Raw genomic sequence first — 12,936 nt, 5'->3', positions numbered from 1 at the left:
TATCGCCCCCCCGCCCCTCCTTCCACGGGATCTGTTTATACGTGGGGGTATCTGAGAGAGACCCCTGCGTTTTTGAGAAACCCTTTGTTCCGAGAAAGTGTAAAAAACACAGTTCGAAAGGCGCTGAGGATGCCCTTTCCTTGGCCTCATGGCAGGGTTGAAATAGAGTACTGCCCAGATAAACTGTCCCGGTTTATAGTATCTGTGGTGACCTTAATGATTTCCCACTGTCTCCTGTTCTCCTCTGTCTTGCTTCCAGTCACGAGGCCAGTGCCAATGAGATGGATAGTACCTTGCCAGCAGTAGCAGAAGAGCTTTTGAAAGAGATCAAAAAGGCTTTTCAGGAGACCTCACACGGTACGTAAAGAACAGAACCATCCCAGCAGGCGGTGGGCCAATACTACTGGCACTGTCAAACCTTCAGGTAGCAATGAAGGTTGTCAGCCTCTCCTTGCTTGCATCTTCTGCAGACTCTGTTGCATAAGGGGTGGCCTTCACTTTCAGGAGTGGCAGAGTAAGATGTTGAGGCCGCATGCCTTTTCTTGCATGCTTTTAAAAGTAGGGTATTATAAAAGTCAGTATATTTGGGCTTCCGCATTTCTTTTTAAAATTAATCCCTGTGGTTCTGAGTGTATATTTAGTTCTGTACTGGATACAACTTGTTTGGACACAAAGGGGTTTGAAGCACAGGTAATAAGGAGCAGCCTGCTTCCCAAAATTAGACCAGGTTGGACACTTTTTTGAACATGGGACCTAGGGCAATGCTGCTTGCTTTGAGCTTGTAGTGGTTGCACTTGAGAGATGATAATTTACATAATTCTAGGTAGGCGTTTTGTTGTGCCTACTGTACTGCTGGTTTTTTAGACTCACTAATTTCAAAACTGGAGCTGAAAGGGAAATCTTTGTAAAAACGATCATGTTTCCTGACTGACCGGCAGAGGGTGTTGTGTTAGTGATCCCAGGACAAAGAACAACTTCCCCGTTGCTTGAATGAAGCAAGCATAAGCCAACAGTTAAATCTTGGCCAATTCTAGCAGCTAGTTAAGAACAATTACCTTCGTTGCACTCTGGATTACTAACGTAGTTCTGCAATCTGTGCTGAAAGAATAAACGTGTTTGTGTTTACTTGATAAGTAGTGCAGAATGGTTCTTCCTAAGGAAAGTGTCTATTTAAGGAATATTTCAACTGCACTGGAACCAACCAAATAAACATTCAGAGAAGTCTGTTTGAGTATTACATTTGAGTGGGAAATGGGCAGAGACTTAATGTCTAAACTGTCAGAGTGACCACATTGACAGCTTTCTGGCATACTTGTAGCATGGCTCCTGTCAGGTTAGAGTAGGTCCAAAATCTACATGTGACTTTTTAAAAGAGCTTTATAAATCCTGTTGTAAACTAGAAAAAAAAGTCAACGTTCCTTTTAAGGGTTACTTCTCCTTAAAGCACCGAAATAGTACACTGGGACATAACTGCAGAAAGAAACTGATCAATCACTTTGGAGAATTAAATTAGAATAAAGTTGGAAAAGTCAAACCAACAGCATAAGTCACAGTGAATATTTTGAATTGTTGGAACAAAGGATTTTAAAAGTCAAAAGTCCTTATCTTCCAGTGGAATACAGAGACGTAGTACACTGTGTCCCATTAGTGATAACAGAAAGATCAGATTTGATGACCAGAGCCTAAGCTGTTAGCTACAACAAACAGACTAATTTTCTTAAATGTAATTTTCCATCTTAACAAGAAGTTCTAATAAGTGAAGTCATTATGTTTCTGTGTGCTGTATTAAAAGCTATAAACTAGTGGCGCCCGGCAAGACTATGCTGGGAAAAGAACAACATTTTTAAAGTTGTGATGCCAGAATTTTCAACTCATGCCAAGAGAGTTTCAGGGAAACCAATACATATATATTTTTAACCAACTTCTTAAAGTGACAGAGTAAGATGTTGAGGCCGCATGCCTTTTGTTGCATGCTTTTAAAAGTAGGATATTATAAAAGTCTGTATATTTGGGCTTCTGCATTTCTTTTTAAAATTAATCCCTGTGGTTCTGAATGTATACTTAATTGCTGTACTTGGTAAGTGCCTTAGCACTACCATAGCAGATCATTTTGCTGCTCCTTGTTGCTTTTTGGTGGCTAGAGAGGATGGCTAGAGCAGTGCAGTCCTGCGTAGCCGTTGGGGGAACATTAGGGAGACACTAGCCTCCCTGTGATGTTGATGTCTCTCACAGTGGGGAAGTTCAGCAAGATCATGCTTCGTTTTCTTTTTGTTGCAGTCCCCGATGACCTGCTGCTGGGGTAAGTATCTTTTGCTTCAGTTCTTGTCCCAAGTGTCCTGCTAAAGGGCAGCTGATAATCTGCTCTCATCATAGTACTGCTATTTTTTTCCTGTGTTTGACCAGTACATGTTTCTCATGCAGAGTTGCTACGTGTTTTTGCTGGTAGTGGAAATGAAGGTCCAAAGAGACAATCTCAAGGGTTTTTCCAGCGATTCATGGAATTATCTCTGTATCGCTGAATCTCCTGTGATAACTTGCTCTGATTTGGGTGGATTAAACATGCAGAAACCCAGAACGTTTAACCTGAGCCCTGAGTCCACCCTCAGATCTGGAATGAGTTTTCTGTGAGAGTGGACTGTGTTTCAGAGTGATTCATGCCACTGGAGTGCTGCATCTCCGCTGCATTCATATCATTGTGAGCACAGCAGCATCCTGATACCCCTCCTTCTGTTTGAGTCACGGGCTTGTGTGATAGAAAGGGAGAAGTGAATGTATCATCTCTCTGCACAAGGGAATTGTTAACTTGAAGATTACCTTGAGAGTTTTCTTCTGTTTAGAAGTCGTCTCAGGTCAGCTTCATCGTCCTTGCATCGATTGAAGCTTGTGAATATTTCAGTCATTCCCAAGCAGTCTCCTAAGAGATCCAAGTTTTACAACTTCTGCAGCCCCCACTAATTGGTGTTGAAAAGGCACCATCACAGTAAGAAAGGCTTTTCAGATTCACCTTTAACTTTGTGTTCTTGCCTGCCTGTAATTTAGCCAGGAGAGGAGATCACAGGAACCCTTCAGGCCTTAATGTCTTTGGGTCTAAAGTTATCCAACATAACACGTGTGAAAGGTATGCATGCTGGCTCCCTCTTCTGGGACCACAATGGCCTTTGAAGGGTGGGATTATATTTGACAAGTCCCGTAACTTTTTGCTTCCTTCTTGTCATAAAAGAAAAGGGGAGGAAAGAAATTCCCTTGTTAAGTTTAATAATGGTTGGGTGGTAACTCTTGGCACTCAGATTTCCATCAATTCCCTGTGACCAGTGGCTCAGAAGTATTCTGATTTAATTTCTGAATCTCTTCCAAATCTCTGAAGTCCTTGAATTTCCTTTGGGCATTTCCCTTACTTATTTCCTGTTAGACTGATCAAATTATATAAATGAAAAAAGAATTCCCCAAATTTGAAAGAGTTACTGAAACTTATTAAACTCAGCCCCCTTATAGTCCCAAACCTAATCATTAAGGAATGTCTTACGTTGAGTGTTCCCCCACCCACCTCCTCTCAGTCCTCAGATGAAGCCAATCCTTATTGCCTTGAGTTTGTGCAACTGAAGTGTTGGTCTTCCTGGAATAAATCTGTCTGCTTGGCTTGTTATCAATGAGATTGACTCAGATGCACAGGTCAGCCATGCTGCTGAGATGCCAGGGCTCTGCCTTGGCTCTTTGTGTCTTCACTGGGGTTGGAAATGTTCCTCTGCTTTCTCCTGTTCTCCTGCTCATGTTTTGTACTATCTTTTCATCACTGCTGATTTTCTTGTTGTTTACCCTTGTAACTAACCCAGACTACACAGATTTTTCTCGGTGGATAAAAGGTCTGTAAAATTAACTGCGTTGCCCCTGAGCTCTTTGGAACCCATTCAGAGCAGCTGGATATACAGGTCTAGAATAACTTTTAAGCCTATGAGCTGTCTGGACAATAGGCTAAAGGTACAGATGTCCATATTTGACATACAGCTTATCATATACCCTTGCACGGCAGGGGATGTGCAGACAATGAGTATGTAGATGGAAACTACTGTGCCTTCAGGACTCGCAGCTCTTTATTCTTCCACTTGCTGGTGTGGAATTTTACAGCACCGAGCACAGCAGCGGCCAGACACCAGCATATGCCTCCATGGTGCTGCAGCACAGGACTGAGGCTGAGGAGAGAGTTGTGTAGAGGCGTGTTTTGCAGGAAGCAAACATGTACCTGAGCAAACCTGGCTAACCTCATCTTTACCCCATCCCAGGCACTCTCTGATCCATACATGCTGTGCAGTGGTGCATCCCTGCATGGTGATGTGTCCTGCTTGGAAGGAAAGGAAAAGGAAAGGGTTTTTAGGGAGGGTGGAGTGACATAAGGCATATGCTGTCCCTGGTTGTTTATCTGGAATAAATTTGCTGTCTCTGAGCCCTACTGGTAGCTGGATTACAGACGTAAAACTGCTGCTATCTGGTGGCTCCATGTGTAGTGGAGTCTTAAGTATTTCCCTGATGGTCTTTAGCTTCCTATTGATGCGGTTTGGTGGGTAGAGAAAGAATAATTTAGACCTCAGTTGTGACTGTGATAGAGGAGATGCGATCACTACAAAATGACTCATTTGTTCTCCAGGGTTTAAACCAGTTTCCCTGGGATGAGGAAGGAGCCCTATTGCTGCATTTCCTATTGCTCAAGGAGCTATATATCATTGTTGCTCTCTCCTTGCTCCGAGGCATGATGTGTGGGCCATAACTGGAGGTGGGATTCAAGACCAACTGATCAATAATCTGATCCAGGGCAACTCATCCAGGACAGCCTGTATGTACAATTAAGGTGTCCCAGAGCACGAACCCCTTTTCCCCTTAGCATTAGCAAGTCTGCCTCCGTGTGCTCTTGTTTACCTGGTGCTGCTCCCACTAAAATCCATGTTTGTGCTCGTTGTGCTCATGTGACAGTTTCACAGTTTACCGCAACAAGGATAATTGAGCTGTGTGTGTGACACTGCCTGTTGCCTGTAAACTGTGTTGGATCCCCAGCACTGTGCATCCCCCAGGATTTCCTTCCTGCATCTTCTCTTTGCCAACATGTCTTGCTTCTGCTGCCAGAGGTGCAGTTTCCCCTGAAGAAGACCTAGTGTATTTAGGGTGCTGGGCAGAAGGAAAGCTTCCAGCTTTAAAGTCTAGATTCACTGTTTGATAAATTGGTTAAGCACCAGTGCTCTGTCTACACAGAGTTTGTATCAGAAGAACTATGGGAATACTAACAAAAAGGTTGATCAGATCACTGTAAGGACAACCTGTGTCTCTTGCTTCACCTACACTCCCTTTGCAATAATCAGTGATCTGTAAAGGGACTGCCAAGCCAGAAATGCTGCTCAAAGATAACTCCTCACCTACATGGCTAACACTGTGTCACAGTCATAGAGACTGACTAAAAAAGTCTTACTTCTGTGTCTCCGATGCACTTAGTCTCATTTTAGTTCAGGACAGGAACCACTTCATGTCCTGTTTGTGCAGCAGGCAGCCAGGATAGTGTTTGGGTCATAGTGCTGAAGAAGAAACACTTAAGCTGTAATGTCCTGTGTAAGAAAAATCTTTAAAATGCCTTGCAATTAAATGCGAGTGGGATTTTGTAAAGAGATGTGGGGCTGTTTGGGAGCAGCTTGGAAATTTGGAAGTTCTCTTAAGAATATAAAAAAAGATGTAGATGCTCCAAATAGCTGGCAGAGTAGAGGCTGTCCTTAAGGACTGAGTCCTGTCTGTCTTCCAGGAGAGCAATTGTCAGCTGGGATTGTCTCAGAGGGACATGGCAGGGATTGGTGGTCACTTGGTGAAACACAGCAAAGCTGAGAAAGACAAATGCACTTCGCTGCTTGGTAGTGTAATTAATGGAGCTGTAACTGGTGGGATTTTGAGAGGCAATGGGAACCTTTGGCTACAGGCCGCCTGGCCTCCATAGGGCTAAATCCCATGGATTAAGGCTAAGACAAGTGGTCTCCTTTTGTGGTGTGACCTAACTAGAGACACGTTCTTTTTCAGGCTGAAGTTCGTATTTGGCCCATCTGCTGTCCCAGCTTTGGATTTGGTGGATCAGCGTTCTGTCACCCGAGTCATGTCCCCCAGTGGAAGGACTGCATACCAGGTACACACTGTTTTTCTCCGCTTCAGTCTTACTTTCTGATGGTTTCCAGTTGACGTGTGAGCCAATATTTTCCTAACTTGCAGAACATGGAAGGACACTTGGATAAACACAGAGAGAATATCAATATTTTACAGACTCCTAAAGTGATACTGGAGAGCAGTAGCCACAGACTAGACTTAGAACAGCATGGTACACTACCGTTTTCTTTGTGGCTCCCAGCCAGTCAGAGACGATTTCTTACGTGTTTGTGGGTATCACAATCAGAAGGAAGTTTTCCAGGGATTGCTAATTTTGCTTTATTACTTTCATCCTATCCAGCAAAGGCAGTTCTTCCTCTTGACAAACTGTACACAACGGAGTGTTATCTGCCATTACTGCATTTCTTTCCCTGTTGCACTCCAAATCCTCAGTGTCCTGAATGCTTTTGACCTCTACTTGGCAACAGGATCCTTGCTGCCTGGGAGGAAGCAATGCAGGCCAAATCCATGGGTTTCATTCTAGTTCACTGTAGCCAAGCCTGTGAATCACAGAAACATCTTCATAAAATGGCATTTTAGGAAGAAGAGCTCACCTTAGCCCTAAAGATCAAACTCCTCTTACAGCACAGGATCGGAGATGGATCTGAGGCTCATTTGGTGACGAGAGGAGCCATTGGCACTTCTTTCTGACTTTTCTGTGGTACGGACAATTCCTTGCTTTACTGTGCCACAGCGCTGGTGGCATCTCTGTTGGGGACAGTCTGTCTGTTCTGTGAGCCATTGACCAGCTGCATCCAGCCCATGGGGGTCACAGAGTCAAAGAGACACTGTGTGCTGTGCCCTAGCTGAGTCTGTATAAGCAGTGGCACCCTGTGCCCATAAGATTTTGGTGAAGAAGCACCTAATTCCTTCTACTTAGCACTACTAACCCCCTCAGATAGCACAGCCCCCTCCATTGCTGAACCTGGTGCTCTGCTTTTTCACACACCAGAGAAGGGGGAAATCTCTTTGCTCGCTGTTGCAGCAGCCAAGAGGAACATTTCCAAATATTCTCCCTAAAAAGGGCCTTCTCTCCTTCACTGGAGGTGCTGGGATGCTTTGGGGTCATCTAGGGTAAGAGAAGAGCTGTGAAGCCAGGCCTGGGTAACGACAGAAATGTTTTTCATGTGTTCAGAGCTTGCATTGCTTGATTTGCACATGGAGTCTTTATTGCTTCTGGGGCCTTGGAGAGGACATCGGCCCCTCCAGAGAGGCATGATTCATAAATATACAGGGCTCAAGAACACAGCCTTTGATTTGAGTTGGGGGCTTGCCTGTGGGTATTTGGTAAAGCCTAAGAAGCACTGCTTCCAGGACCCTTAGACAGCAGCTGCCTCAGTAATTGAATGCTTAAAGGCTTTTCCTTTTTTACTGTTGCTCGGATGAATATGCCACTGGGCAGAGAATGGTCACATTCTCCTTGCAGAGCTTTGTCGGGCCATGCAGGCTAAGGCAGAGCTTTGCAGGCTGGGATGCACAGTGTTCACTTAGCACCCTTTTGTGTGAAGGATGAGGAGGACTGCTTAGAGCCTCTGGTCTTCCCAGCGAGCCTAAATGTGTGCTCACATGCTCACAGCTTTTCTGCAGCATGGCAGAGTTATCCGCATCTTAAGAGGCCTAATATTCATCTCTTAGATGCAGGAAGCCTCATGAGACACTGAGGAGATCAGAGAAGCATGGCGAAAGGGCTTTGATATGCTGCGTGCCGCCCTGACACCCTGTTCTGGTCTGGGCAGGGTCGCTGCTGAACAGTGCTGCCTCAAACTGTGTGTGCTGCAGCAAGGCAGGCACCCCTCCACACTGCCCAGCCCTCTCCCCACTGAAGTGAGGGGCCAAAAATTCCTGCTGGCGGCAGTCCTGCAGTCACCGAATGGGAGCTGATTGATTAATATCTACTGATGGCCCCAACAGTTGGCTTAACTGGTGCACACTGGAAAAGAGCAAGTGTCAGAACTGCTCTCCTCCTGCCGTTGCAGGTAGAGGGAGCCACCGGTTCCCCTGCGGGGAAGGAACCCCTGGACAGGTAGATCAGGGCTGGTCACCAGGAGTTAATGTAGGACAAGTCCTGCCTTCTGCCAAGCACTTTGTAGCTGATGGGTATGATGTGAGCGGCCCCCCTGCATCACCCAGGGTCTGTGCCTGTGTCCTCCCAGCTGACAGGCAGCCTACAGGAAGCAGTCCCTGCCTGCAGGGTGCATGTGTGCTTCTGAGCAGCATTCCTCTTTAGTGGAGCTTGATTGCTGATTAAGGCCATGCCAATGAGTTCATTAACAGGAATCTGAAAAGATATTTTCTCTGGGGGTGTGAGGCTGGTCCTATTGTGAAATTCTTCCTCAGCACAGCTGTCTGAGATGCAGAAACGAAGAGCAGAGCCTCCCCTGAGGCTGCTGGATGGAGCAGTGACAAGAACACAATCTGGGGCCATAGAAACCGAAACACTGAGTAGGATACTGCACTTAAGAGTAGCTGGGTAGCATCACTGGCTCTTCATTCATGTGTGTGTGTGTGTGGTGTAGACACGTATCGCAGCTGTGTGCACTTCTCCCTCAGCAGAGAAGCATGCTCAGTGCAGTGGGGAATGGGGGGGCATCCGTAGCTGCCTGGGCACATGCACAGTCATCCCTTTCACTTATTCCCCAGAAAGTCAGCTCTGTCGTTTGCACCCAGATGTTGTTGAGCTGGAATGTGAGGTGGTGCTTTCACTTGCAGCTGGATTTGGAGAACTGTTCTCGTTGAGGCCACGAGGCTGGTCCTATTGTGAAACTCCTTTGGGTCATCATAGCCAAATCTGAGATGCTGATCCTTCACAGGCTAAAATGCTGTTTGCGTTCCATATCACCCAGCTCATCTTGGGGTACTGCTTCAGGGAAAAACGGCTCTGCTCAGACAGGCCCTAGGACTGCAGCCTGTAGTGTAGGCAGCTCTTGCCCTCAGGAACCGAGATGGGAGAAAAAAGCGCCCTCAGTCAAATGAAAGCTATGATTTGTCTTTTAATGCCTGGGCATTAATGCCCTTGCTACTTAATAGAGTAGCACCAATGGGGTATTCAAGGGCTGATGTTACCTCAGAGCTGTTAATCATCCCAGAAGAGCTTGTGTAATACCTGCCTATGCTGCAGACTAAAGCCAACCCTTGTAACTCCAGGTCAGGGATAAATTAGTCTTACCTGTTGCAGAGATGGTGGATGCTGGCTGATGGTGGAGCTGTGCTGGATTCAGCAGAAGTGTAAAGTGGTGAGGAGGTGGCAGTTGGGGCACCTATTAGCAATGCCTGAGTTGCAGAAATGCTGAGCTGTGGGAGCGAAGCCAGTTAGCAGGGGGAGAGGCAGTGCTTTAGCCCTCCTGCCAACTGTCACTTGCATTGCTCACATCCTGCACTTTTATTGGATTCTTCTTTTTTATGTCTTTTTTAATTAATTTCCTAGAACTGTATGGCAACCTGCCCCACCGTGAAGGATTTGAGCATCGGGTCCTGGCACAGACTGTGGCGCTACCTAGCTGTACACTGGTGGCAGCAGTAGCTGCCATGGTGCTATAGCTGGCTCTCCTGCATCCCCACACGCTGGCAGGGACACCACCACCAAGGTGATTTTTCCTCGCTGTGCAGCCAGCAAGCGCCTGGAGATGAGGGCAGCGGAAGGAAATCTCACAGCATCGCAGGGCCAAGAGAGCACTCCAGTGCCTAGCTTGGCTGCAGCTGGCCAGAAACAGAGGCACCTTTTTCTCTTGGTCTTTGGATTTTAGATTCTGCCTTATTAGGCAGAAGCTGCATTCTTGCCATCTGGGTCAGGACAGGGGAAAGCTAAACTCAGCCCAAATCTGGCAGTGTATGTGTTTTCCCCCCCTCCTCAAAGGAAAACACTTCTGAAGGAAAGGCACCATCGGAATACTTCATCTTGGAAAAAACAATCAAAGGGGCTAGAGAAAAACAAACTTATCACAAGTGAAACAAACTCAGCCTGGAGTATAAGGAGGGCCCAGGGTAAAGGCCAGACTTAAAAAAGAATGGTTTACCCTGAAATGGGAATGTGAGTCTTGTGTCCTGAATCTGCTGGCAGTAAGGGGGATTATGAGGCATAGGCGCTTCTGCTGGAGAGCTTAAACTTGTGGACGTTACCTGTCAGGCAAGGGGTGCAGAGTGAGCTCCAGGGCACAGGGGAAGGCTCCCCTTGCAAGTGCAGCTCTGGACCGGGAGGGATGATGTTCCTCTGGAGGGACTTAGGAGTGCCAGGGGCGTCCCGGAGGGGAGCAGCACTCTGCAGAGCTCCTCTGTCTTTTTACTTTTTTGTGTTTATCTTTGGATTTAGGTGTATGTGTGCCACAAACCCAACCAGAATCTAAAGCGTGGTATGGGAGAGGAGTGTGGTGTGCCAGTAAAGCCCAGAGGCCTGTGTGCAGAGGAGGGCACTGCTGGTGATTACACCATTCTCTGGAGGATCCAGGAAGAGTTAGTGCCAGCTGTCGAGGCCACAGAGCTGACACAAAGCACTTGCTCTCGCTGTGGCAGATACGAGACACATCATAGCAAATACTCTGTGGTGATTGTGTTTTGGCCACAGGGTGCACTCAGTTTAGGCCTCAGAGCATTAGTAAAGTCCATGCTATTGAGCGCAGGTTTCTGCTTAAAGTCTGCGAGTATGTTCTGCTCCTGCAGACCCTTCCCTTGCAATAGGAGAGGGCAGAGCAGTTGGCTCTTAAAGTAGCTTTCTAAAAGCTATTTTCTAGTCTTGAAGAAACCAAAAGAGAAATGATCCGTAGGTTAGCTTTCCTATACCATGCAGTCAGCTCCAGCAGCTCACAGATTGCCTGTCAGTTTCTCCATGCTGGAAATGAATGCTTCCCTCACCTGGCTGCCTGCATCCCATGCCCATGGTGCAGAGCAATATGCCTCGGAACCAGCCTTGCAGAGAAACAGCATGTGGGAAAAGGAGGCAGTGCTGTTCCCAAACCAGAGATGGAGCAGGGAGGCTTCTTCTGTGGAGACTTCAACTTTGTTCATTCAGGCAAAACTGGATTCTGAGAGCTGCAACTGGTTTTGACAGCAGAACAGCAAGAGCCTTTGCAGCCTTCAGCCACTGGAGCTGGTTAGAAAAGGCCTTGCTGCGAGTGCTCACTGCTGCTCTCCTTCCATCCCCAGGTCTGTGGTGGCCCTGGATTCTCAAATGAGCTTTCTGTGACAAGAGAGTCTTCGTCATCTTCAACTATCCTGTGTCTGCCAGTAATGGGGGAGGAAGCTCGCTGGAGGGGCTGGCAGCTTGCTGTGCTTCCAGCTTTGGGAGATCAGGGGAGGGGGGTGTGTGCTCGGTGCCACTGCCCTTTTCCTGATCTCTTAGCAGCAGACAAGTCACTGGAGCCAAGGTCTGCTGCAAGCACGGGTGTACGTACAGGAGCGCTTCCTTGCCTGTAGGGAGAGAAGCGTGTAGAGACCATGAGAAAGCTGAGGAGCTTCAAGCTTAGATGAGTCGCTGCGGTGTTTGGTGACTCTTTTGTATTGTGGCAGCTGCTCGCCAGTTGCATGCTGTGAGTCATTGCGGACAGGATATCAGGCCAGATACATGCTAAGAGTTAGAGAAATTAAAAGTGAATGCTGTCTCTGACTCCCGCTTCCTCTGGCTGCCTTTGTTTCAGGTCCTTGGGAGCTCAGGCAAACTCTACACCTGCTACAGTTCCTGCCACTTCTGCACGTGTCCTGCTTTTGGTTTTACTGTACTGCAGAAGAGCGAGAGCCTTCTGGTAAGTTGTCTGCCCTAACTTGGGGCCGGGACAGGGAACGGGGGAGAAGGCTGTGCTCTGCTCCTTGAACCTGAGTAGCCTGAAGTTTCAAAGGGAGCAAACGCATTCGTGTTGAGTTGGCCACGTAGGCTCTGTCTGACCCATTGCATAATCTGGCCTCTGGGAGTTGCGGTATTTGGGTGGAGCTAGGCCTTACAAGGGCTAGGGAGGGCTTTTGTTCTTAATTACACATTACTGTTCTGACTTTCAAGAGATGAATAATCCCTGGTCTCTTGGAACAAGGGCTATTGCTGCTAATGGGACTGCCACATGGAGTCTGGCTGATGAAGTGGTGCAGTTCACCTGGTGCCAGTGAAGAAGGGCTCAGGGTAACTAATTGGTCTGCAGGTGTCCTCTTGTTTTTGAGAGCTGTGTGGGCTGCCAGACAGTACCAAGCTGACTCTTGTTCTTTATAGTCTGGATCTACCTTCTCCTGCATGCATGTGGGGAGGGCATCAGGAGCCAGTTAACACTTTGCTGTGTGTCAGATCCCTGTATTAGATTATCCTGATGGCAGAACTGACCTGGTACGACTGGAGCACCAGCCTGTGCCAGGGCTTGGTGTGCCTGGGAGGGGTGAGCGCTTCATTAGACCCATTCTGGCCAGGATGGATTTTTGTGGCTTCCAGATAGAGCATGACATTCCCGCATTGCTCCAGCTCTTAACTTGGCTGCACTATTATTTGCAGTGCAAACACATACTTGCCGTCTACCTCAGTCAGGCCATGGGAGCCTGCCAGGAACTATCTGTCTCTGAGGAGCAGCTCACAAGCATCTTACTGGCTGAGGAAGAGGATGGAGGATGAAGGATTTGGATCACATGTAGATGTGCTTTCTGTGTGCCCTCCCGGCTGTGTAGCTGGCATTTTTCATATCTACAAGGCTGTCAAATGTTCATCGTGGCTGGTAGGTTTCTTCCTGTGCTGCAGCCAAGTGTGACATTAATTAGCAGCCTTGCATTGATGGACTAATTAAAAAATGATAAGAAGCCTGTGTTGAC

The 12,936-nt window shown here is 47.2% G+C and overlaps 1 protein-coding gene across 1 annotated transcript in view; it reads left to right on the top strand.

Moving 5' to 3' along the window:
* The window catches only part of ZSWIM7 (zinc finger SWIM-type containing 7), a 13,909-nt gene extending 973 nt beyond the window's left edge, over positions 1 to 12,936 (top strand). The window contains exons 2-6 of the mRNA XM_009278173.1: positions 260 to 357; positions 2,278 to 2,299; positions 6,046 to 6,148; positions 11,793 to 11,897; positions 12,626 to 12,936. Of these exons, the coding sequence (XP_009276448.1) occupies positions 260 to 357; positions 2,278 to 2,299; positions 6,046 to 6,148; positions 11,793 to 11,897; positions 12,626 to 12,742 (445 nt within the window). The 3' untranslated portion in view covers positions 12,743 to 12,936. The remainder of the gene's footprint in view (positions 1 to 259; positions 358 to 2,277; positions 2,300 to 6,045; positions 6,149 to 11,792; positions 11,898 to 12,625) is intronic.

This window comes from Aptenodytes forsteri, unplaced genomic scaffold (assembly GCF_000699145.1).
Source record: "Aptenodytes forsteri isolate BGI_AS27 unplaced genomic scaffold, ASM69914v1 Scaffold66, whole genome shotgun sequence".
In the NCBI taxonomy this organism is placed as follows: Eukaryota; Metazoa; Chordata; class Aves; order Sphenisciformes; family Spheniscidae; genus Aptenodytes; species Aptenodytes forsteri.
Note: the sequence above shows the minus strand (reverse complement) of the source record. Positions and strands in the feature narration are given on the sequence as shown.